The sequence below is a fragment of the Protobothrops mucrosquamatus genome, unplaced genomic scaffold (assembly GCF_001527695.2).
Source record: "Protobothrops mucrosquamatus isolate PMUCROS unplaced genomic scaffold, P.Mucros_1.0 scaffold419, whole genome shotgun sequence".
NCBI classification, from domain to species: domain Eukaryota; kingdom Metazoa; phylum Chordata; class Lepidosauria; order Squamata; family Viperidae; genus Protobothrops; species Protobothrops mucrosquamatus.
Window position 1 is genome coordinate 412,119 of NW_015386748.1, and position 25,785 is coordinate 437,903.

Below are 25,785 nucleotides of genomic sequence, written 5' to 3' on the forward strand. Positions count from 1 at the left end.
AGAGAGGTCACTTACTCCTGCCTCTAGCATTATAAAGCAGAGAAGCCGGTTTGGGCAGGGCACTGGTCCAATCCAAACCGTGGTATTCTTGTTACTCATTACCTGCCAGCAGCAGGGAGCGGCTGTCTGAACTGGCTGCCTATTGGGTACGAAGGTTACACAGCTTCTCTGTTGTAGGCAGTTAGTCAGCACCATCTCAGGGGGTGAGGTGCAAGGAAAGGGTAGTTCTGAAGGAATGGTGAACTTCTGAGGAAGAAAAGGGGGTGGGGTGGGAAGGAGCATACCAGGAAGAATATGAGCATTTATTCTGAATCCAGAAATCAGATAAACTCTCCAGGACAACGGGTCTGTCTGTCACAATTCCACAGCCGTGAGTACAAAGACTACAACTCTGTAAGGAGAGAAAAGATTTATAAGGAACATAGGCAAGATGGTGGTAGCGAAAACTGGAAGAGCGAGTATAGAAACAGGGACCTGTATAGCACCATCCGACCTGTGAAGAGAGTCTGTGACCATTTCAAGAAGGAGGATAGCGGATACAGGGTTGACAGTGTGAGCAGAAACCGCAAGGACTATGTGGAGGAGGATAAACAATCCGTGGATCAGAGGAAGATGAATCTGTATTTTGACCATGAGACAGGAAGCAATGGTTATCTGGAAGAAGACGGCTACTATACAGACTTTGAAAATAACACCCAAGTGGTTCATAAGAAATCTTTTGTTGTGCATAAGGGTGGCCAGGATGCCAATTTTAGATTTTCCAGAAATGCAGAACATTTGGATACAAACTGTTGGAAGGGAAATTGGAATTTCAGTGACTGTCCAACAGAGGATTGGAACACAGGTGGCCATGACTTGGATAGGAATGATAAGAAGAAAAATGATAGGTATGTGGACTATAGCACTGACTGGAAGTACTTTGGGAATCCAGAAAGCTTATTTATGTTGTGTGAAGTCTCCCACAATGCCCAACATTCAGGAGCAATTTCTGGGAGCTGTACCACAGATGTTATAAAACATGCTGCCCTGGAAGATCCACCACCTTGGTCCTTGAGAAATGAGAATGGCAATCGGGAGCTAGACCCTGGATGTGAAATTGCTGGGGCCCAATATGTGGCAGATATGAAAAGAATTGAAACTGCAGCAGGTGCACAGGTTTGGAAGGGTGGGTGTCCCAGGACACGTGCAGGACGCTCAGACTGGAGCCTGGACTGGGAGGATAAAGCTGGATGGGCTGGTGGCACAGAAGCCTGGCAACGGAACAGCTGTTACCGTCGTACAGCTCCCAGCGCCCTAAGGCACCATATAAAAAGAAAGCAAGGTAAGTTATGGGAAATCATCAAAGGACTGTGGTGCAAACTCTGCATTTCCCCAGACAAACAGCCCTAAAACAAATGCCTGCATTTACCACAGCATTTGAAAATGAAGAACCGCCTGTCATTCATCAGCTGTTTTGTAGAAATTAAATAATTGTTTCTTACACTGTAAACAATAATCTTTATATATTAGGCTTGGTTTCTTTTATGCTTGCCCCTTTCTCCTTCCTGGTTGGGATAAACAACTACAAATTAAGATACCCAGCATTAGTAAAGTGGCCTGCTAAGCTCCCTTTCTCAGTATAGCTTCCAAAAGAATCTTTGAGCTCAGGACTGGATCATTATGCAGTTCTTTGAAACTAACTTTGTATCTCCTTTATTGGGTTATTAGATAAGGTGTTGAATAAAGACCCTGAATCTAGTTCCCCCTCATCCATGGACCTCACTGAGGTACTTGGGCCACTCCTTCTCAGTTCCATTTACCTCTCAGGGTTGTTGTGGAAGAGATTAAATAAAAAGTGATCTGTGAATAAAATTTCATAAATTTCAGAGTTCTAAATCTAAGACAGGTGTGGGTAATTAATTTTCCCAAGGGGCCACATTGAGAAAGTAGGATTGCTGTGAAGGGCCGAACCAATAGGGCTGTGAAATGTGTAGGCAGGCAGGCATGCAGACACATACGTAAATTGGGGAAAAAAATAGTAATTGCCTTCAAAATAAAAGCAATGTAGTTGTTTTGTGTGCACAGTGTACAGTTATTTACATTTAATTTCTAATTTCCCATTGATCTCACGTGGGCCAGACAGGGAAAGCTGAAGGGTGAAATGTGGCCCAGGGGCCGTAAAATGCCCAGGTTTGGTTTAAGTCAGTGATGGCGAACCTTTTAGAGACCGAGTGCCCAAAAACTGGCCCCGCCCTTGCTCCACCCCCTGCCCCACCTGCCCGCAGGGCCACTGACCGCCTCCAGGGCCCGGCGCAGATCACCCAGGCAGCCCAGCAGCGCCATGGTGGCCACGCCCTCTGCCCGCGCCGCACAGCATCAAGTGTGCGTGATGGGGTGTGAGGGCAGAGTCTTGTCTACGCTGCCTGGCTGCCATGTCCTTGGCTGCGCTGCTCCGCATGGGCCACACTCGGGGGAGACTCTCCTCCAGGGGCCTGCTGGTGAGGAGGGGGTCGCGGGGGGGAGGTAAGGCTGGGGCAATGGCACGTGTGCCCACAGAGAGGGCTCCGAGTGCCACCTCTGGCACCCGTGCCATAGGTTCGCCACCACTGGTCTAAATAATACATAAGGTAAATATTCTGCAGAATCTCTTGGAACTCTTGGGCTGTGAGATAAATGTATAGATTTAGAGGCTGACCAACTCCCAGACTATCATGGAGAATTGTCCAACTGTTATGGAGAAAATATGTTTATGTGGTCGCTAGGAGTCAAATAAAACTTTGTGACGCATACTCAATTAATTAACTCTCAGACAATTCTAGGCAACTTACATTTTAAAATAAAAAATTAGCACCACATAAATGTTAAATAAGTAGAATAATTACCTGGTTCATAGTTTGCCAACATTTGTTAACCAGGACTTCTTAAATTACAGCATGTTAACAGATTGTGCTAAACTACAAATACATCATATTTTAATACCAGGATAAGCCAAGCAATATCTCTTTGGGCTGCAATCTTACCTTAGTTTATCCTTCTCCAAACTGGTATCTTTGGGATGTCTTGCTCTGCAGTCCCCATAATTTTAAGCCAATTTACTTGAGAAAATTATTTTAGCTGGGTTTCTCATTTACTGGTGAAGCATTTAATTTTCCTTGCTGTGAAGCTTGCTTTGCCTGCTGCTTTGAGCTTGTTCTTTAGAACAGTAGCATTTGCATACTTGTCTTATAGCATGCCTATTCACTTTGCTTGGATTAGCGATAAGGAAGTTATGTGTAATTGTACAGAGAAATGCTAGTGAGAAATGCATTGAGTTTTCTTTTGCCTTTAAAGCTAGTGGCATCTTTAAACTTCATGGAAGTTATCTGTGATCAAACAAAGTGTCTTTTTTATGTTCTGTGCTAGAAACCAGCCCAGTTTTTATGTTTGGCCATTTGCTAGATGCATGCCATGTATAATGCTGTAAACAAATGTTATTGTTCCTTTATTGTCATCAGTGTGCATAGACATTTGCAAAGTGGCTCAAGCAAAAAGTCTTATGCTCTGGTCTTGTTTATCTTAAATCCTTCCTTATGGGTTCCTTTGGAATATGAGTGTAACAAGGGATGGGCTCAGATTTGAAGGCAGCATTGTGCACTACTGGTAAGAATCTGATAAAGCCTTCCTGTATTATCAATCAGATCTTAGATTACAAAAGGAGAAGCAGAACTGATGTGTGATTAAAATTTCGGCATTTGACAACTGGCAGGTATTTGTAGCATCCTGGGGGCCTTGGGATCACGCTTATGATCTTCCCAGAAAGATTCTGACAAGCAAAGGCAATGAGAGAAGCTATATTTGCTTAACAATCATGATGATTTGCTTAAACGCAGAAAAATAAAGTTGTAAAATTAGGCACAAATTACTAAATGACCACAACATTTAAGCAACAGAGGTTCTGGGCCTAATTGTGGTCATAAGTAGAGGACTCCTTATAACACAGATTTTTTTCATCTTTTGCCACCTCCCAAACAGATACTTATGCGTCCAACCTATACATCTTATTACTCTGTGTGTTCTGGGTATAACAATGGTAAATTAAGTGGCTTGTGTTCATCTGCTACTGTAACCACACACACAAATAAAGCATGCACTTCTTCTACATACCAACATTCCACTGTATGATAGGTTATTACCTACTTCATCTCATATTACTCATCTCTTGGCTTCTGCTTTTATTGTCAATTATACAATGCTCGTAGACAATAGCCTTAGTATTTGCTTCAGGCTACAAAAAAATTGCTTATCTTTCAATAAAGCAAACGTTCTAGACCCACATTCATGTTAGTCTGTCTAGAGTGAAATTTGTAGCCATTAACCTGAACCAGTGATTTTTTTTCCATTCTAAAACACTGAAATATTTGGTTTTCTTTCTTTATAGTGCATTATTATGCTTATTATTTTGGTTATTACGCTTTTAACTTGCTTTTCATTTAACATTTCTCTGCCATGCATTCCTTGACTTTCTTTACTCCAAGAAACAGGTAGCTATGGCATGAAGTACTCTTTTGGCTCTTCTAATGTTTTAGATTGCAAAATGTTTGGTCATACCTTAGTCATCCCTTATCTGAGCATAAAAAAGGAACTGTTCTTGATTTTCTTTATGAGCAAATGAATATTACTCTTACAGGTTTCTAGACAACCTGGTGGACGTTATTGGCCTTAATCTTTTCTCAAACTGGCATTTAATCCTCCTATAGCTGTTTGTCCATCTGCCTCTATGTTGTTTAAATCTTTCTCAGATTTTCACAGTTTACAGCAACTAAAAGGTTGAGAATGACTAATGAATCTCCCTACTTCCCGCCCCCCTGCAGCTTTCCAGAGACAGTACTTCATATTTCAGTTTCCACTGGAATAATATAGAACATTGACATTTATGTTGTATTTGTAATCTAAATTCTAATTAGAGAGAAAAAACATTAAGTTAGTCTCAAGATGATGGAAAATATATATTATGCAATAAATCATTTAATCAAAATTCTGATCCAAGATATCCCAAGACAAATCAACCTGTTTGTCTTCACAAATAGCAAAAACTGAATTATGCGACTGGTATTAATGATATACCTGAAGTTAATTTATTTAATAGGTTTAATTTCTCACATTTCTATTTTCTCTAAAGATTGTAAAATAAGTCAACTCTTGAATTACTTTATTCTTAACAAGAAACCTGTCATTTGAGGGACTTCCAGTTTGTGTCGCGGCACAACGGATGCAGGAAGGCAGGGCTCTGCCTGCCGCACCCGATCTTGCCCTGCTGGGGGCCCTAAAAGGGCCTAAAGTCATCCTGAAGAGGCGATGAAAAAAGGGGGGGGCTCATCGATCATGGAGAGATGGTGGTCTTTCCATTTGATCTGAGGAAAGCCCTCCAAACCTGGAGGGGAAAGACTGGCTACATTTTTGTGACAAGCCATTAGCCACTGACAACCGAAGAAGAAAAGCACCAATTAGCAGATCGTAAATACAATGTTTGGAACTGGGTGAGAATATTGATCCTTTCTTTATTATTCTACAACTAAATTTCCTGGAAAAGGCTCCCAAGAAGCTAAAAACCTCCGAATGTGAGAAGGAAGGAACTGTAGCCCCACCCTTCCAGAGGGACGGAAGCGGCATTTTAATTTCTTTTATAGGGACAGAAATATATAATATTGAAGTGGAAGCTAAGTTTTGATAAATTTGAGAACTGAGATAACTGTTAAGATTTTCTCTTTGGAAAAAAAATTGAGGTGAAATATGAGAAATCAACCCTTTGTCTTAAGAGTGGAAAATGGATTTTGAATGAGATCTAGTGGTGGATTTGAGTATAGCACTACAACTAGCTTCCTGACTGCTTGGTGATTCCTAGCTTAATGGAGAACAGCTGGCAATAAAGGAAAATATTTTGGCATACTTATCAACCTGACCTTCTTGGACTATAAACACCTACTGAGCTTGGACTTTGAATCTCAAAAACTATTGGGAGAGAAAGAAAAAATCAACTTTTGACTACGTCTGGCTGGGAGAGACTTTTGAACCGTTTTCAGGGTAGTTGAACATTTTAAACACTTTGAACATTGTGGATTACAACCTTGCCTGACCGACAGTTCTTGGACGCCTGAGACAAAGGATCACTACAAAATATTGCTTTTAGGACTGGACTCATATTCTGGAACCTAGATGAAACTTTGTTCTACTCTTATTAAGATTGGTGATGCGAGACAAGACTTATATTTGGAGAACATAAAAGTTTTGACAGATTATCTGGAGGGGGGAAATAAAATGGATGTTTTACACCCAGCTAAAAGTGGCAAGAAAATTTACCTTGCACCTCCATTTGAAGCCCCCACCCAGGCTAACCAAGGATCTTCAGGAATGATGCCTCAAGAAAAAATAAACATCTTTCAGAAGGAAATATACTCTATGCTGCAACTAATTCACCAAACAATTGTTGCACATAAAGAGGACACAAAAAGAAAACATAATGAGACTAAAAACAATTTAGCTAATATAAATGAGCAAATCTTCAAATTAAGTCTACAATTAGAAAATTTCCAGATAACGACTACAAAGTATGAACAAATAAACCAGAAATTAGAAGATGAAGCAGAGGAAATTGACCCAGAGGCAAAAGAGATAAAAGAAGGGAAATATAACTACCATATACAAATAAAATACTGCAAAGCATAGCCACAACAACAAAAATGGAAAAAACACTTTACCCCTTAGGTCTGCAAAATATACCTGATGATAAGGAAGAAGATTTTTGAAAATGGAATATAGAGCTGTCAGGGAAAATGTCACAACTTGGGAAACAAAAAACTGAAAAGAGAAACTGAGGGAGAAGAAAAGTGGGAGTTGCTTAAGGAATATAAATGGGCGGAATCCCCCCCCAAATACCCTATCTAAATTGTCTTCCTCATTCCAAGCAACTTTTACAAAAAATAGAAAGAAAATTCCTGGGCGATTTAATTACCTTGGCCTGGAAAGCTATTTGGCAAAGAAAGAAAGAGTTAGACTTAAAAAACAGAAGATTTGACCTATTAGATGGGGCATTATATGATTAAATATCTATTTGAATATGATTAAAAGAACGGATGACCCTTAGATATAATTAGACTTAGAATTAAAATAGTATTTTTTTCTTTTTTTGATATGGGAAATATGAAATAAGGATGGCTGGTATGAATAAAACTCTTCGCTATATAATATTGAGAAAATCATAACTGACAAAAGATATTTCAAATATTGATGGGAAATCAGACTTTAACAAGAGCATAAAAAAGAGGATATTGATTTATGAATTGATATTATTGTTATTTGTATAACATTAGTAAAATATGATGAGGATGTTTATATTTAACTTTGTATACATCAACAGTAGTAAGAATTGTAATTGTATAATGAGGGGAAAATGGAAAAAATATGGGGAAGAAAGGAGGATCAGGGAAAAAATTCTGGATTGTGCAGTACTGAACAGATTTATGTTGAAGAAGTTAATGTTAAATATGTGAACCCAGACAACACGTTGTTTACTAAGCACTAAAGATTGTAATTGTTAAAAATCAATAAAACATTTTTTTTAAAAACCTGTCATTTGTAAAGAAATTTTAAAATATGTACTAAACTAATTAGTATGAGTACTAATCTCATATTAGATTTTAAGAATAAATATGCAGATTTCTGAAGATTCCATCCAGCTAAAGTACCATTCTTTTTTTTCTTTTCTTTTTTTACTGTTTTCCAGAAATTCAAATATTGTCTCCCTTTCTGAAAGGTTTCCCTTCCAAAGTTCAGGGAGAGATTTCCAACATCAAGAAATGTTATTCTTTCCAACCCAAAGCATTTGTCTCAGAATTCTCTCTGTTTACCTATCACTGTGATAACCCTTTGAAAACAGAATCAAAGTTGGTATAGGCAGAGACAACAGTAAAAGAAAAATCTAGCCCTTTCAAAAGTTTGATAAAGGGCTAGATCAAATTGGGATTGTAAAGGAAACCAATATCCTGAAAAATGTCTCAGTCCCTATGAGAACTGCAACTGGAGAGTGGCTTGAAAGGTGAGCAACCAGTCCATTTGAACTTCCCTCCTTGTCATGTGACCACATGCACACCTACAAAAGGTTGGAAAAAATCCAAAATCCAAGGTGTTGGGGAAAAAATCCAAAAATCTACATGTTTTAGCCACCTTTTTTTTCCAATACAGTTTTTTGACTAACCATTAATTACCAGCACATACACAGAATTCCAGACAGTCATATTCATACCTGTAAAAACAATTTTGCAGGAAGCATCCATGATTGTCAAATGTGTCATATTGTTTGTCTGGATTAGTTTTGGATAACATAATCAGAAGAATTGGGACGTAGTCAGTTAACGTGTGGGACAATTACCTGAGAGTTTGAGACTTGCCAGTTATCACTTGTTTGCTTGCAAGATCTGGGTAATTTTGGGTTTAGATGCCAAGAATTATCTGATGGAAGTAAACACCATTTTTTAGAAGAGGTGTTTCATTTATGTTAGGTAAAGAACTATCGCACCATTGCACTCATTTCACAACCAAGTAAAATCCTACAAGCTAGACTCCAGCAGTATGTGGATCGAGAACTACCAGAAGTACAGGCAGGATTTCGAAGAGGCAGAGGAACTAGAGATCAAATTGCCAACATACGCTGGATCATGGAGAAAGCTAGGGAGTTCCAGAAAAACATCTACTTCTGCTTCATTGACTATGCTAAAGCCTTGTGTGGATCACAACAAATTGTGGCAAGTTCTTAAAGAGATGGGAGTACCAGACCATCTTATTTGTCTCTTGAGAAACCTTTATGTGGGTAAAGAAGCAACAGTGAGAACTGGACACGGAACCACTGATTGGTTCAAAATTGGGAAAGGAGTCCGGCAAGGCTGTATACTGTTGCCCTGCCTATTTAACTTATATGAGAGCACATCATGAGAAAGGCAGGGCTAGATGAATCAAAAGTTGGAATTAAGATTGCCGGGAGAAATATCAGCAACCTAAGATATGCAGATGATACCACTCTAATGGCAAAAAGCGAAGAGGAACTAAAGAGCTTCTTGATGTGGGTGAAGAAGGAGAGTGCAAAAGTTGGCTTGAAACTCAACATTAAGAAAACCAAAATCATGGCATCTGGCCCTCTCAATTCCTGGCAAATAGATGGGGAAGAAATGGAGGTAGTGACAGATTTTATTTTCCTGGGCTCCGAGATCACCTCAGATGGGGACTGCAGCCAAAAAATTAAAAGACGCTTGCTCCTGGGGAGGAAAACTATGGCAAATCTAGACAGCATACTAAAAAGCAGAGACATCACCCTGCCAACAAAAGTGTGTATAGTCAAGGCCATGGTTTTCCCAGTTGCAATGTATGGATGTGAAAGTTGGACCATAAGAAAGGCTGAGCGACAAAGAATTGAGGCCTTTGAACTATGGTGATGGAGAAGACTCCTGCGAGTCCTTTGGACTGCAAGGCGTTCAAACCGGTCAGTCCTAGAAGAGATCAACCCCAACTGCTCTTTAGAAGGCCAGATCCTAAAGTTGAAACTCAAATACTTTGGCCATCTAATGAGAAGGAAGGACTCACTGAAGAAGGGCCTAATGCTGGGAAAGATTGAGGGCAATAGAAGAAGGGGACGACAGAGAATGAGGTGGCTGGATGGAGTCACTGAAGCAGTAGGCGTGAACTTAAATGGACTCCAGAAGATGGTAGAGGACAGGAAGACCTGGAGAAATGTTGTACATGGGGTCACGATGGGTCAGACACAACTTCGCAATTAACAACAACAACAAAAGAACAAGTTTCCCATAACTCAGTATAAAAAAAAATTCTGAGCAAATCAGTTTTTCTATATTGCCAGCTCATACACTGTGCAGAATTTAAACCCCCATGCTATATGAAGCCAATCACTGTAGTTTATAAACCAGTTTTCAGCATAACTTGTTATCTCTAGCCATGGTAATTTATTTAATAACCATAATTAAACAAACCATAACTTAGTAAGGGCCATGTTCTTTAAGATTTGTATTTTTAATATGTCATAAACCACTCTGCAGTCTTTTAAAAGGCATAGTATATGTAAATTAAAACTTAAATATAAATATTGAATTTTGGAACAAGCCATCCAATGAAATACTTAAGATTTACAGTCTACTAATGGCATATTGATCCTTTGTGTGAAATTACCGCAAGCATGTCTGGCATGACTGCCTTGTCTCTACATCCTTCTAAAGTTGATTTGCTTTACATGTGATAACAGCGGCAAAAATCATATTTGCATGATATTGGGAAAAATGAAGAAATACCACCAGAGGAAGGAATAATTAAAAAAAATACTAGATTGTGCAGAAATGGACAGACTTACTCTGAGGTTGAAAGAAAAAGAAGCAGCAGAATATTTTCAAACCTAGGACTTATTTTATCAGTGGCTGGAGAAAAGAATAAGGGAGTAGGAATTCAATTTGTACTAATGAATGATAGACAACACATTTGTTGAGTAAGTACTTTTGAATACTTTTGAATTGTATTAAAAAAATCAATAATTTTTTTTAAAAAAATAACGTTGATTTGCTGTGTTGGGCAAAGTTTTCTACTGAGGGCTGTGAAAGATGCATCCGTGTATGTTTAGAATTTTGCCTGTGAATAAGAGGATGTGGTGCAAGATAATTTCTAATAATTTCAACTGGTGAAAGATTTTCTAGGAAAAGGTGCTCCTATAATCACTGAACCTGCCTCATAACTATGCATGACCTAAGCTCAGAAAATCTTGTTACAGCTCTGCCCTCTAAGAGCTTTGGCCCCTTCCCCCTGCTTGAGTGGGAAATCCCGACAGATTTCTAAGGGAGAATGCCTCTTGGCAGAAAAAATATTTCCTGTCATAGCAGCTGGAGGAGAGCAAACTCGGTGCCTAGATTCACATGTTACACTAAGCCTGTTTTACCCAACCTTGTGCCCTTTGGGTTTGTGATGCAACATTGGGCAGAACTGCACTTCTCCAAACGGGATGGTTTCATTAATCATAATTATAGAATAAATTGTGGCTTATTCAGCTAGCCACAAGTGAGTAAGTTGGGAACACTTTAAAGCAATATACAAGGTTATAAACCATGGCTTTGTAAGCTGCTATAGTTATCTTTGTACAACTCGGCAAGTCAAAACCAAACCATGCTATGTATGCACCCAGCCACTCTGTGAGTAGGATTTTGTCTATAGCTGAAGAAATACCCCAAAGAAGGGTATCAACAGGTGTGGAGGAACCCAGAGTTTTACAGAAGTAGAAAAACAGGATAGGAAGGGGAAATTCTAAGAATGAATCAATAAGGTGGGGAATTGGAGGAAAGGGGAGAGAGGAAGAATCAAATACAATATCCTGGAAGGGTATGTGGTGGACTAACTTGGCAATATTTTGTTGCCAGTTTTAGAAGCCCAGAATTACATATTGAGAGTTACAATCTATTGATTCTTCTGAGTGCCCCTCTCCAGCAGAAATTCCTCTCTCCCACACCCTCTCAGTGCCTGTGCCTCAGCTCAGTTGAGGCTGGTTCTTTGTCTCCTTGTTTGTTCTGCCGCTTTTTAGGCAAAAAGCAATGAAGCCTGAAACGAAAACTTGCTTTCAATTAGATATTGTGGTTGTGTGTAGGTCATATCCATGGAATTTCCCCTGGGTTGTAATTTTGTAGTTGCACTGGGCAGAAATCCTGGGATGCTTTTCCCCTGCAGATGCAGGAGTTACTCTCTTAGAAGGGTCCTTGGTGCTCTCTGAGCTTGGTTGTTTTCTTGCAGACGTGTCATTACCAAACCAGGTAACAATATCATTGCATTGATGATATTACCTGTTTGGGTTATGAAATATATGCAAGAAAACAAGCTCAGAGAACACCAAGGACCCCTCATTTCAACCCTGAACTACAGATATTCTCCTTTTTCTTTACTCTACTAGTTTGCATCATTGTTTGCTTCCTGACACTGCTCACAGTGTGAGTACATTCGAGTGCGAACCACACCTTCTCGGAATTTCTTACACAATGCACTTGCTATTGGCTCCCTCAGAAGGAGAGGAATATGCAAAGAACAGCAAATCCCAGCTATCTATTGCTTGAAAGACAATGCAAAAGGCTGCTTTCATTTGGTCTTCCAAGTTCACATACCGGGCTGGATATTTCTTGTTTTCAATTGATGGAATCGTTCCCAGGCTTTTTCATTAAAGAAGCCGTACAATGGGTGTGGAGCCTACCCTCAAGAGTGCCTTAGTAACTGCTGCCAGATTACAGTGTTGCTGCAGGACATTTCTAACACAGGGGCCTTCGTTCCCTAGTAGTTTCTGCCCATCTGATCAGATCTAATAGGGAAGGAACTCTTCAAGTCCCATCCTTCAGGAACCATGGGAGTGTGTTTTCGATAGCTGTGCCCCTCCTTTGAAACCGCATTCCACTTAAAGTTAGAACAGTACCAGACTGTTGACATTCAGGATTAAGTATCAGTAATGAGAAATCTCTGATTGCACTTTTTGATGATCTGTGGTAGGAACAGGATCGTGGGTGAGGCATCTATCCTGGCCTTCCTGGTTCTTTCAGTGACTTTCAGTGCTGTTGATCATAGCATCCTTCTGTACTGGCCTAAGAACTTAGGAGTCGGGACATGGTGTTGTAGTGATAATCCTTCCTCCAGGACTGATTCCATTTGGTGTTGATGGGGGGCCTTGGGTTCTGTTCTTGCCCTGGTCCTGTTTAATATGTACATAAAACTGTTGATTGAAACTTTCAGCAGGGGTTGAAGTACCATTAATATAGTGATGATAGTCACTATACATCTCTAACCCTGGCTGATGAAGTGATGCGGTCAAGATTCTTTCCTAAGCTTAGAAGTCCATGGGATATGGAGGAGATCCAGTTTAACCCTAGGAAAGCCAAGTGGCTTTGAGTTTTAGGGGTTCCCATATCTGGGCACTTCCCATCATCAATTCTGGATGGGTTAATACTCCACCAGATAGAACCAGCATGCAATTTTGGAGTCTTTCTGGACTTCTGTTTAAGGACTGGGTAATAGCAGCAACCAGGAGGGCCAGTGTCCAAATCCATCTTTACACGAATTCCACTATACCTTGGTCCCCTCCCATTTGAACTCTTGCAACTTGCACTACATGGGGCTACCCTTGAAGATCACTTAGATTAGTTACAGTTGGTTCAGTATTCAGCAGTGTGGGTAATTATGGGCATATCACAATATGCCCACATCACAGCTCATTGATTCCCATTCAACTTTCAAGTACAATTCAAAGTGCTGGTTATCATGTATAAAGTCCTTCTTAATACAGGACTGGATTATTGGCAAGATTACCTACCTCTGATTATTCTTTGAAAGAGATTGGCCTTGGTTACACTATGTTTTGGAGAGTCTTTTGTTATTATTGTTTTAACCCATATTGTTTTGTGAATCATTTGTTATTCTCATTTTAATCTGACATTAACTAGCTGCTGGAGTCATATTCTACTATTGGAATGGGCAAACAAATAAATAAATAAATAAATAAAGCCTCCAAGACCTGGATGTTCTGGAAATCATGATAAGACAGCTGGTGCTCTCCCTGCAGTAGGCAGTTTTTGTTATTCAGTCTATTTTCTTCTATGTGTTAATGGCTAGGTGGCTTTAATTTGGACATTATTTATTCCCCACCGCCATCACACCTTTTGTATTATTGTTAAGCTACTCAGAGCACTTTTGGAATTGAGTAGCCTATATATTCCAGTATGTCCCAGGAACATATACCATGTTTCCCCCAAAATAAGACCAGGTGTTATATTAATTTTTGCTCCAAAAAACGCATTATTTTCTGGTTAGGGCTTATATTTGGGGAAATATGGTACTAAATGCCGTCTGGCTGATGATCTTAATTGGGGCTTATTTTTGCAGTGAGGCTTATATTACGAGCATCCTGAAAAGTCATGCTAGGGCTTATTTTCCAGTTGGGTCTTATTTTGGGGAAAACACGGTATATTACTATCTGGGGGGGTTGGAGAGGAGAGGGAGGAACAAGATATTTATATACGTTCCCATCAAGCTTAGACTGTGATGGGAACATGCACTTTTGCATTCCTTTCTGTCATACAAATCTTGTGAGACCAGTGCTTTTATTAGAAAAAGGATTTTTTTTGTTTCTTCTGTGACTATGAAAGGGACTACAGTCCAATGTCTGGCTACACAACAGAGACCATATTTAGGTTCATAACTTTACAATTGGTGGTTTGAGCATTTAAAAAAAGGGGATGGGAGGAAAATGTCTTATTTTATGCCTTTAACATAAATAAGAAACTGGTACAAGAAAGTGTTGATAGAAGTTAATGCACCTACCGTCTATTAGGTACCGTAGCTGTTAAAGGTTCAGGAACTTTGCCAAGAAAAGAAGTTCCATTGTGAAGCACAGCAATTTGTTTAATTTCTGTATTTTAAGAGCATGCCTTTACTAAAAACCCAGGCACTTAGGAGAAAAAGTAATGCGATTAGGAACAACGTTGGGCAGAGGAAGGCAACATCTTCTGCATGCTATTGGACTGGCAGCTTTATGATGACTAGGTAGTGGAAGGGCCAAAGGATGTCAGTGCTTGGTTCATCCACTATATTCCAGCAGGAGGAAGACACTAAGAGACAGGGATTTGGAAGATACAGGGGCAGATATGAGGAAGGCTCAGAGTCCAAAGCTGGGAATGTCTCTCCCTATTTAGGGAGACAGTTTAAGAAGAATTTTAGCTAGTATTGACAGAATAGAGATAACTGGAGAAGTGGAGCTACTGAACCCCCCCCCCAAACAGTTACTTAATCAAAGTCTTTGTCAATCAAGTGTCTGTGGTATCTTTTATCTTCCCTATATTCCACCAAGTTATCTTAATTTAGACAATTAAGGATAATTCTAAACCTTCAAAGAGGTTTAATAGCAGCAAAGAAAAAAGATAATGAAGGAAAATCTCCCATCCAATAAGAAGGGGCTATCAAAAAGTATTTGGCATCCTAGTTAGAGTTGATATGCAGTAAGAATTCAGGATCGTCACAGGATTACATATTGACCTAATATAAAACCTCCCTAGCAAGACACAACATATTTTGACCTCTGTAAAACTATATACTGTACCAAAGCTGTGGCCATTGCAATTGCCAGGTCTGAGTAAAGTATTACATTGGGGCAAGAAAGTTGTTGATGAAAAGACAAAGAGCATTGAGCAAAGGACGGACCTGTGTGAAGTCACACAAATTGTGGTGTTCTCACTGCCCTATTAAATGTTGCCTTCCCAATGGCTTGCTTTCAGCCATTAGGATTGTCTGCCTCCTTTCATACAGCAAATTCTTGACCGAAACAGTACATATATATGCCTGTGTCTCTGCCAACAGCACTGGTCACTGGCAGTAGGCGTGAGCTACAAACTGCATGCCGGTAAACTTCCAGTAATGGAAGGCAAGAGGGTAGCAGCTGCCAGCCTCATTGAAATTCAGCCCACTTGATCAGAATAGTAAGATCTGGTACCAAGAAAACAAACCTGCTGTTGTGCCAACTAATGCAGTGACCTCTACTCATTGGGCCTACTTTTTTTGGGGGGGGGGAAATAATAGCATTTATTGTAAAACGCTGTTGGTAGGTTTTCAAAGAGAGAGGAGGCTGTTTTCTAAGCGTCATTTGGAGAACTCTAGAAGAGGGATGACAAGAGTTTGCTTTGATTTAATTATTGATACAATTTTCTAACACAGGTAAAATGAGGGAAAGCGTTATGTTAGCGTTCCTGGAAGTGTTTGATTGCTATCATGCCTGGGGGAGCAATTTCTTCCTTTCATTTTACACAACTGTATGTATGGGATGAAGTTATGGGAAAGAGCCTCAAGAGGGACCCGCAGGAATGCTGCTGGGAAGAGCACGTGACTTTCTCTTTTTCTTTTCTTTTTTCTTTTCAAAAGACTCAGTGCGAGGATCTGCCAGGCCAAGCGGGGAGGGGCGGTGATATTGTTCTGGGACCCAGGAATCTCCATGTGAACGTGAGGGGGGGGGGGAGCTGGCTTGCATTAATCAACAGCAGGTGCAATAGAAAACCAGGAATCGTTTCAGGACCGACTACCAGGAGCCAACCTGGATCACACATCTGCAGCCTGGAACCTCTTTTCCGTGTCGTCAAAGTCCAGGCAAAAGTAGCTTCGCTTTAGAAGCAGATTTACTTGAAGGCCAAAAAAATATTTAAAAAAATCTGGGTTAGGAAAAACTGTTCTGTTATTTTTGGTTCAGCCAGCCGTGCCCCAGCTGTATTAAATTGTGCAACTTCATAACAGCTGGGGCGCGGCTGGTCAAATGTGGCCCTTATAGCTCTTTCCTATTAAGATCAGGATTCGCCCAGCATTGCCCATCTTGTTACCCGAGAAGCCCCGAGGCCTTCTTTTCAGAGGAAAGGAGAATCGGATTTGAAGAACTGGGGTGGTCGTGTCCACGGCCGGACATTCCCGGCTCCGGGCTTTGATATTGCTCGGATCTAGATAGCCTCTCCCTCCCCGGGCCATTGAGATGCTAATAACCTCAGAGCGAAGAGTTACGGGTAGGGGGTCTGCTTTGTTCTGGCCACCCTCGATTTCTCCTCAGAGACAGGCTCCAGTTTGGAACAACAAGCGGAGACAGGGATGGCCTCGGCACTCGGCTTGGTGAAAAGCTTAGGCAGGTGATGGCAGGTAGGATCGGGGGGGGGGGGGGGGGGGGGGGGGGGGGGGGGGGGGGGGGGGGGGGGGGGGGGGGGGGCCGGGCTGGGTTAGGGCTCTGCGCTCGGGGGGGGGGCTGAAGTTGCTCGAGCCACTCGCGGAACCTGCTGCGCGCTCCTTTGGGGCGAGGCCACGCCTTCCCATCTCCCCTCTTCCCTCCCAGCCGTCCCGGGAAGAAGGGCTGCAGCCTCGGCGGCGCGTACTCTAAAGCAGTGTTTCTCAACCTTGACAATTTTAAGGCAGGTGGACTTCAACTCCCAGAATTCCACAGCCAGCAATGCTGGCTGTGGAATTCTGGGAGTTGAAGTCCACCTGCCTTAAAATTGTCAAGGTTGAGAAACACTGCAGTCTAAAGCGCAAGGCAGCTGCTCTGTTTGCAGCAATTGGCAGACCGCTGTGTTTTATTGTTTGCTTCTTCAAAGCACCAAAGTCGATCATACTCCAAAAAAAAAAATCCCTTAACGTTCACTTCCTTAGGGTTATAATAAAGTCCATTCAAAGGTTGTCTCTGTTAATATTCATCCACTTTTCCCCCCAGGAAAATGTTGACCTTTATATAGAATGGCGCGAATGGAACACTTTTTGCATTTTTGCATTCATCTGTTATTACAGATTTACCCTCCTTGAAGCTTTTACTATGACTTTCTTTTTCTTTCCCCCAATTTATGTGCCAAAAGTTTATTGGCAGGTTCGGAATTTATTTCTTTTGCATAATTCATCTTTGTTTCCATCTCTCTCATTGTTAAACAGAAGTTGCCCTTAAAAAGCTTAATTTGGCAAGTAATAGTTATCATCCTTGGTTGTTTTTTTTTATAATTCTTCCTTTATTTATCTCATCCAAAATCATTTGTATTTTTCTCCTGCGTCTTCTTTTGGAGTTCATTATTATATTGTATGAAGTATCCTCTTAAAAAGCTTCACTTTCATCCCAACCCATTCTTACTTCTGTGTCTTTATTAAGATTATTCTCACACAATTCTTCTAACTTTTTTTGTAGTCCTCCACCACCCTTTGGTAATAGCATCTGATTCAAGCTCCACATAAAAGAGCCATTTTTTTCTTGCAAAATTAAAGCTTGTTTGTGACCTGAGAAAACCTGTCTCCACCTTATGAACAATAGTAGCCAAACCTTTGAATCCAAACCATATCCTTGAAAAAGATCTAGGTCTTTCAGTAAAATAAGTATATTCCTTTGAGATCATTTTTAATAACAGAATAACTGAGTTGGAAGGGACCTTGGAGGTCATCTAGTCCAACCTCCTGCTCAGGCAGGAAACCCTATACCATTTCAGACAAATGGCTGTCCAGTCTCTTTTTAAAAATGTCCAGTGTTGGAGCATTCACAACTTCTGGAGGCAGGTTGTTCCACTGGTTAATTGTTCTAACTGTCAGGAAGTTTCTCCTTAGTTCTAGGTTGCTTCTCTCCTTGATTAGTTTCCATCCATTGCTTCTTGTCCTGCCCGCAGGTGCTTTGGAGAATAGCTTGGCTCCCTCTTCTTTGTGGCAACCCCGGGAATTATTGGAAAATCAGGGGAAATATAAGATGAACTGTAGCAGAAAAATACAGTTATCAATGGTTTTCCCATTTATCAGAAAGATGCAAAATGGATAAAAAGACTTATGGTGTGGAGCAAATTAAGGCAGAATTTGAAATATAATTTGAATCAGCCCATTACGATCAAATGTTGGGACACGACCAACCTGATTTTATGAGCATTTTCGGGGTGGTTGTTAAACACTATGATCATTAAGTGAACCCGCTGTCAGTTTGCCTAAAACCAGAAATAATGGGCCATAAATGTGGCTGTATTGCCAAATGCCAAAGTGCGATCATGTGACCATGGGGGGTGGGCTACTATTGGAACTTCGGGACTGGTCGCAGTTCTCTTTTTCCAGGTAGTTTGTAATGTTAAATGATGTCTAAATGACAAGTCCTAAGTTAAAGATAGTCACATGCAGAGAGATGGAAAGATTGGACACTATCCACCATGGAGGAATAATGAAATTGACAAAACTTGCTATGACAGACAAACTGAAAATATAACATATTTAAAATATAACAAAATATAATAATTAAAATATTAGTATTTGTAACTGCTGTGAAGAATATCAGAAGCTACTTCTCTGAAACTTTATATCTTTAACTTTTTCTGCTTTTTATTTTTTTATTGCACTTTTAATTTTTTTCTATTTCTCTTTTTTGCCTCTCTGTCCTAATTTGGTTTGTATTAGATCTTGTTATTGTTCTTTAAACATTTAATCAAAATATTTTTAAACCCCCTTAACATTAATTGCTGCACTCAAGCCTCTCAACAACAAGTAACCATTGTTGTCAGGATGGTAATAGGACAGTTTTGCATTCTTTTAATGCCCATTGCACACAGATTTCTGAAAAATTAAACTTCCAAGCAGTTTTGGAGCTGAGGTGGTGTTCTGTTTAGTGTGTTGCTATGAAAAGAGTACTCACGTCTACCCTTTCCCATTCTCTCAAATCTCCCAGACGACAGTGTTTCATTAGGTCTAGACAAGCAGAAGTCAGCACAATAGTGATCCATCTGTTCCATTCTAGGATAGTAATAAATAATGATTTTGTTGCTTCCATTAGACAAAAACTTATTATATTGTTACAGTGCCCGATTTCTTTTTCTGGAATGAAAAAATTAAGAATATTTTTGGAATGAAAAAATTAAGAACATTGAAGAAGGAGGAATTGAACACTCTTAATATTTTTTTATCCTTTCTAATTTTTATGACTTCTTGTTACTGTGGATTCATAGCCCAGTTCCATTTAATATGAACACAGGATTGAAAAATAAGTCCTACCGAGTTAAGAATAGATCTATTTAATCATATCCTTTCCTCTTTCCTTTTTGCTTAATAGTTATTGTATACAGCACTTAAAATTCTTGTTGGTTACTTATAGTGTTGCATGGAATGAATAAAATATGGATAGATGGATATGGTTTTTTAAAATTCATTATGTTCTACTTGCATTTCAGTAGCTGCCAGTCATTAAACTATAATTTTAATTAAAACTGTAAATTATATCCAAGTATATTAAAAAAAATTGCAATGACATACAGTACTTCGTCTGTATCCCATCTTTATTACCTTATAAGTAACACAAGGCAATGAACATACAAAATACTCTTTCTTTTCATGTTTTCCCCACAACCCTGTGGGGTGGGTAGGAGTGAGAGAGAACGACTGGCCCAAAGTCACCTAGGAAGCAAGCCTTTTCCATGGCAGTCCCTGACTTATGGGACATCTTCCCCCTGTAATTTGGCAGGCCCATCTTTTTAACTTTCCAAAAAGCACTTAAGAGCTGTCCTTTCCTCAAAGCCAAGGGATAGAGTGAAATTGATTAGATGAACATGTGGGCTGCATGTGAAAGTTTAGCTATGGTGCTAGGTTTTAATATTTTTGTTTCAATATTTTTATTATAAATGTATGGGGTTTTTTTTATGTGAGCTGTCCAGAGTTTGGCATAAGATGGGCAGCTATATAAATGTTTTAAATAAATACATTAAACATTCTTGATTGAAAATATATTTGTTTCCTTAGATGGAAAACCTTGTATAAACTTCCCAGTGTAAATCTTGTCAAATGGTCTCTGATACTTGGCCCTTGCCAATCTCAAGGACCAGAGGACACTTTTCTTTCTCTCTCCTAATTAATTGTTTCTACTAACACAATCATCACTTACTGAAATCCTCAGACTAATCACAAGTGGGAGAAGGCAGGAAATATGTGGGCAGTGTAGCTTGTGTGAAGAGGCTGTTCAAGACTAAAAGACCCTTTTATCTGCTAAATTCCAGCTGATGGTCTTGTGTAAGTTGGATTTGGCCAAGAGCCTTCCAGATATCTTTTGCTGCTTTATATTGAGCTGCTGGTTCCCAGTTTCTGTCCTGATTGCCCTTCTTTCTTTCAGAAATGACTCTACTAACTTCCCAGCCAACATCACTGGAGTCAGCACCCCTTGCAGCCACCACACCAAACCCAGAACAAAGAATGCTGGAGAAGAGAGCAAAAGTCATTGCAGAACTGTTGCAGACTGAACAGGATTATATCCGGGATCTTGAAATGTGTGTCCAGAAGGTCCTGGTGCCGTTACAGGAGGCACAGGTGAGAATAATGTGTAGCTTTTCACTAGGAACAGAATATAACCGAATCACACTGAGCCACTGAGTATAATGGTTATAGCACTGGATTGCATTTTTGGAGATAATACAAGAGATTAAACCCAAGCTTGCTTGCTTTTTCTTTCATCTTCCTGTCTGTCGTCTGTCTTTCTGTCTATCATTATACCTACCGTATTTATATAGTTGCCTGTCAAATGGACGTGATTGGACAATGTACAATAGAAAACAAATCATAAAAAGACACAAACGTTAAAATTTTTAATCAAAGCTTATTAGGTAATCCTGAACCAGATCACTTGCAGATTTCAGGAAGAGACAAAGGGTGTCAGCGTGGTAACTTGAGCTGAATTAATTGTATTTGTATAATATTGTATAGAAGCAGAGGTGGTACTTCCTCTGTGATCTACAGAGGAAATATTTGGTACAGGGTTGAAAGGGCCATTTTCAGCTGTTCTTAGTATCTATGCCATCAATGATGATGCTGTGTAAATTTATAGGGTGTTATTCTTGGTGCTCCAGCAGTATTATTGTTTTGTAGTACTGCTTTATGTTAATGGGGAAAAGGTCACCAAGATAAATTTCCATATGAAAACAGGGTGCCCCAGGACAAATTGCCCTTTGCTTCCTCCTAGGTGCCACAGGTAGATTGTGAGCTGTTGTTTGGGAACATCTGTGGGGTGATTGCTTTCTCAAAGAAGTTGTTGAGCTCCCTGGAAGCCGCAGATGCTGTTGGTATGTGTTTTACCTATTGGTACTTGTGATAACAGTGTTCCGTGATAACCATTCCATGGTAACAGCGTTTCATGCACCTCGGAATACAGTCATGCTGGCCACATGAACACATAAATGTCTTTGGACAACACTGGCTCCCTTGGCTAAGAAATGGAGATGAGCACTGCCCTCTAGAGTCACACACGACTGGACAGGGGAAACTTTTACCTTACTTATGGGATATCTGAACACTAGACTGGAAGGAAGGAGAATGATTAGAGGGGGCAAAGATAAGTCTTGCTTAGTGGATGCCTAAGGCAGTCTTCCTCAACCGTTAATCCTCCAGATGTGTGGTCTGCAATTACCAGAACATCCAGGTGCAAAAGGCTACTGCTAAGAATTCTGGAGTTCATGCTTACATCTCAGGATGGCATCCATACTGGAGAAGGCTGATTCACCTTCTGGTATCAGTGGCGTTTAGCACCCTTAAGCTGGCGTAGTTTTGCTAATTCTAATTAATTTGTCAAGAAGTGCTTTTTTCCCAAAAATCATATTGATTTTATATAATGTTCTGAACCGGAGCGATTACTTTCATCCAACAGAATTTTTCTTATGTCAGTGCTTGGATTCCCCCTTCCATTAATTTGAGCGGAAGCTGAATTACAGAGCAAATAATAGACCCAGAACTTGTATCTTTTTATAAGGAACTGAGTGTGAACTGGGTAACTTGAGAAAATAAATCAAGCTAGAATAATTTGTGACTTTATATATGGCAGTTGTTCAAGTTTCAGCTGAGTTGTATTTTGTCATGTCCAAGATGAGAAGGGAAAAGCAGCATATTTTGTGGTAGGAGCAATCACATCTGAAGTCCCATGCTGATTCTGGTGGCCCACGGTTAAAGAAGATGTCTGGTACAATGTTCTTAGATAATATTAAAAGTGCTCTTCATTGAACTTTGGGGTTTACCATATCTGTTACATCAAGAAATAAAAAGATTGGCTTTTTGCGTTTTTCTTTCAGAGAAATCAGCATTACTATATTATTACTATATAATATTACTATTATAATCAATAATCCCTAAAATTCTTAAAATATGATTTCATACAGTACAATAGGGACACTAAAAATAGAAAAAAGAGGCCATCAGGAGTACATTTTTTCTTATTGGAAAGGAAGTATGAAAGAGAATATTAAAATAATACTTCTTAACATTTTTGTAGAAATTATTTACAGATCTGTGTAGCCTGGAATACAATTTTTGCAACTGAGATTCTGTGTGATGAAGAATCCCACACAAGAATCTTTTTTGTAACGGGAACAATCTCAAAACAAACCAACTTCCATTTTAGATATTTATTTGTTAAATTTAGATGACTAGAATCAATTGTCATAAGGTTCATATTGTTTTACAATTTCCAGAATTACTGGATTTATGTTTAGCTGATATTTATATTGGCCCGCGTATCTGTTTACAATATATATTGCATTATTTTATTTTATTATTTAAAACAAATCATTGTTTTATCACTGAATTTAATGCTTGATGCTTTTTATTTGTTTCATAAATATATTGATAGTTATAAAAATAAATAACTCCATTCTTTAAACAATATATACAGTCTGTATGCTACCACATTAACAATTTACTTCTGTTTCTAAGGCCCAGTCTTTCTGGAGCTGCGGGCTGAGCTGGAGGCTGTGTATAAGGTATATTGCCAGAACCACGATGAAGCTATTGCGATTCTAGAGGCCTATGAGAAAGATGAAAAGGTGCAGAAGCTTCTGTTGGAATCTCTGGAGATCCTCAGGTAAAAGGGCAATATGGACTTCTAAGCTGCTTAGACAAACTGCTGATTTGTGCTTGTGTAGTATTTGAGACACTGCCTCATGTGTCTCTTTTATCCTAGCATAATTGTGACCTTATGAATTAAAGTAGAAGGGGATGCATACAATGGCTGCTTGAAATGTCCATCCACTGATTTCACTACAATTTAGTAGCTGCAAGTCAATAAAATAACTGCATTCTCATCCTCTACTCTTTCTTGTGTCTTTTTCTTCCTGCTGTGGGCCTGCCAGGAGTCTGTACACTGAATGGTAAGCAGCTTTATATACTATTGACTTACTTGTTTAGGTGTCTAAAGCAGCAGAAAAGGATTTGGAAATACAATGGGGGATGAGCCATTTGTAGGAGACAACTGCAGAAATCATTTGCACATTCGGGATTCAAAGAAGCAGACAGATGCAGCCACTTTAGCCTGCTTAGACTGAGGACAGTGAGATTGGGAGGATAGGGAGTGGCAAGATGAATAGTGTAGATGTTGAGCAGGTGCAACTAGTCAGCAAGTGTGTATTGTTACATTAGCAGGAGGATATATGTAAAGTTTATTGGAATTTAGTGGTTGGAATCGCTGGTGTCATGTTTAGCTATGAAGAGCAAGGAAATGGCTTGATGAGGACTAACTTGGATGCAATAGTTTAGAATATAGAGAGAAGTCAGTTTTGAAGGTGAGTGGCTACCAGAGTGCATGTAAATGTTAATACATATTGCTAGGTCATGTATGATATGCCACATGCCAAATAAATACTAGAGAGCAGTACTTTTAGCAGGATATCACCTGATTCTGAGTGCCCCTTTATGTTCTGACTCTGTCAGGGGCTGCACCAACTATATTGACCTGGGCTCCTTCCTGATCAAGCCTGTTCAGCGTGTGATGCGCTATCCGTTGCTGCTGATGGAACTGCTGAGTGCTACTCCTGAGTCACACCCTGATCATGCTCCTTTGGCAGCTGCTGTCTTAGTTGTCAAGGAGATCAATGGGAACCTCAACGAGTACAAGCGCCGGAAAGATCTAGGTGAGCTGCATAGCAACCAACACAGGAGTAATACAGTCAATGTCGATAAGTGGGAAGGGGCTGTGCGATGTTAATTTTGAAGATTGTCTGTACCACGTGGGCTGCTGTGAAAAAAAATATGAAAGACTTGCTTTCCCCACAACAGTTCTCAACTAGCTGGGGACTGTATTCTTTGAGTTGCATTGTTTTTTATAAAGTTTTTTATTGATAAAACAATTAAAACAAAAAAGGACATGACATGACGTTCCAGTATATATAATCCTAACAATTCGTTCCTTATCATATTTAAAGTTCTATATATACATCTCTCTCTATATATATATACATATATTCCCCTATATAATCCAATATTATACAATCTCGAGCTTGTTTCTCTATATATTACGGTAACATATACCACAAACTTTAATTCAAAACCCGAACAGTTCTTCTTGACTCATACCAGCAGTAAAATTTGTCCCAGATTCCAAAATAGTCCGTTTCTGTCTTGTCCTTTAGTTCCATAGTTAGCCTGTCCATGTCCGCACACGATAAAAAATTTTGTAGAACCTTTGAGTTGCATTTTTAATAGATATAAAATATGGACCAAGTTGGGAAGACTGGATTCACCTGAGAGTTGTATGAATTGAAGTCCACACATTTAAAGGGTACCTGGGTTGGGAAAAGCTATTCCTGTGGGCGTTGGGAATAAGAACAAAAAACCCACTAAACTTTAATATAACCATCCTGTGCTCACTAACTTTGATGGTGTTGTTCCAGTTTAAAATTAACACTCAGGTGGAGGTAGAATCAGATAGTGAGGAATTAGTGCTTGGGATCTGTAGCAAAACACCTAGGAAAGCACAATTCTAAGGTCAGCTAGCAACTCCCCAGCATGGAACTAATTTTGTCTCCTGCCTCAATTACTTTTCAGTGTTGAAGTACAGGAAGACTGATGACGACAGTCTAATTGAGAAGATCTCCAAACTTAATTTCCATTCTATAATCAAGAAATCCAATCGGGTCAGCAGTCACCTGAAACATCTCACAGGTTTTGCTCCGCAGGTGAATAATGCTCACATGGTTTAAGGTTATTGTAAGGATTTGGCACTGAAGGAAACTTCATGGTGTTCATAGCCTCTCTCCCTCCCTTCCACCCTCTCTCTGGCAGCTCAAAGATGAGGCTTTTGAAGAGACTGAAAAAAATTTCAGGATGCAGCAGCGTCTGATTAAATCTTTTATCCGGGATCTCTCCCTTTACCTTCAGCAAGTACGGGTAAATACGTTTTATGCGTCTATTGTGTCTGTGTAAAGGGGGAACGGTACCTTGAGAAGGATTGTGATATCAGTCATCTAATAAAGCTGAAGATTGTCAAAG

At 39.7% G+C, this 25,785-nt stretch overlaps 1 protein-coding gene across 1 annotated transcript in view; it reads left to right on the forward strand.

The window, feature by feature from the left end:
* DNMBP (dynamin binding protein) overlaps positions 1-25,785 on the forward strand; it is a 40,488-nt gene that overhangs the window by 9,448 nt on the left and 5,255 nt on the right. Inside the window, exons 4-10 of the mRNA XM_015816262.2 lie at positions 20,654-20,847; positions 21,497-21,596; positions 23,236-23,383; positions 23,652-23,669; positions 24,229-24,428; positions 25,342-25,472; positions 25,579-25,683. Coding sequence (XP_015671748.1) covers positions 20,654-20,847; positions 21,497-21,596; positions 23,236-23,383; positions 23,652-23,669; positions 24,229-24,428; positions 25,342-25,472; positions 25,579-25,683 — 896 coding nt within the window. The remainder of the gene's footprint in view (positions 1-20,653; positions 20,848-21,496; positions 21,597-23,235; positions 23,384-23,651; positions 23,670-24,228; positions 24,429-25,341; positions 25,473-25,578; positions 25,684-25,785) is intronic.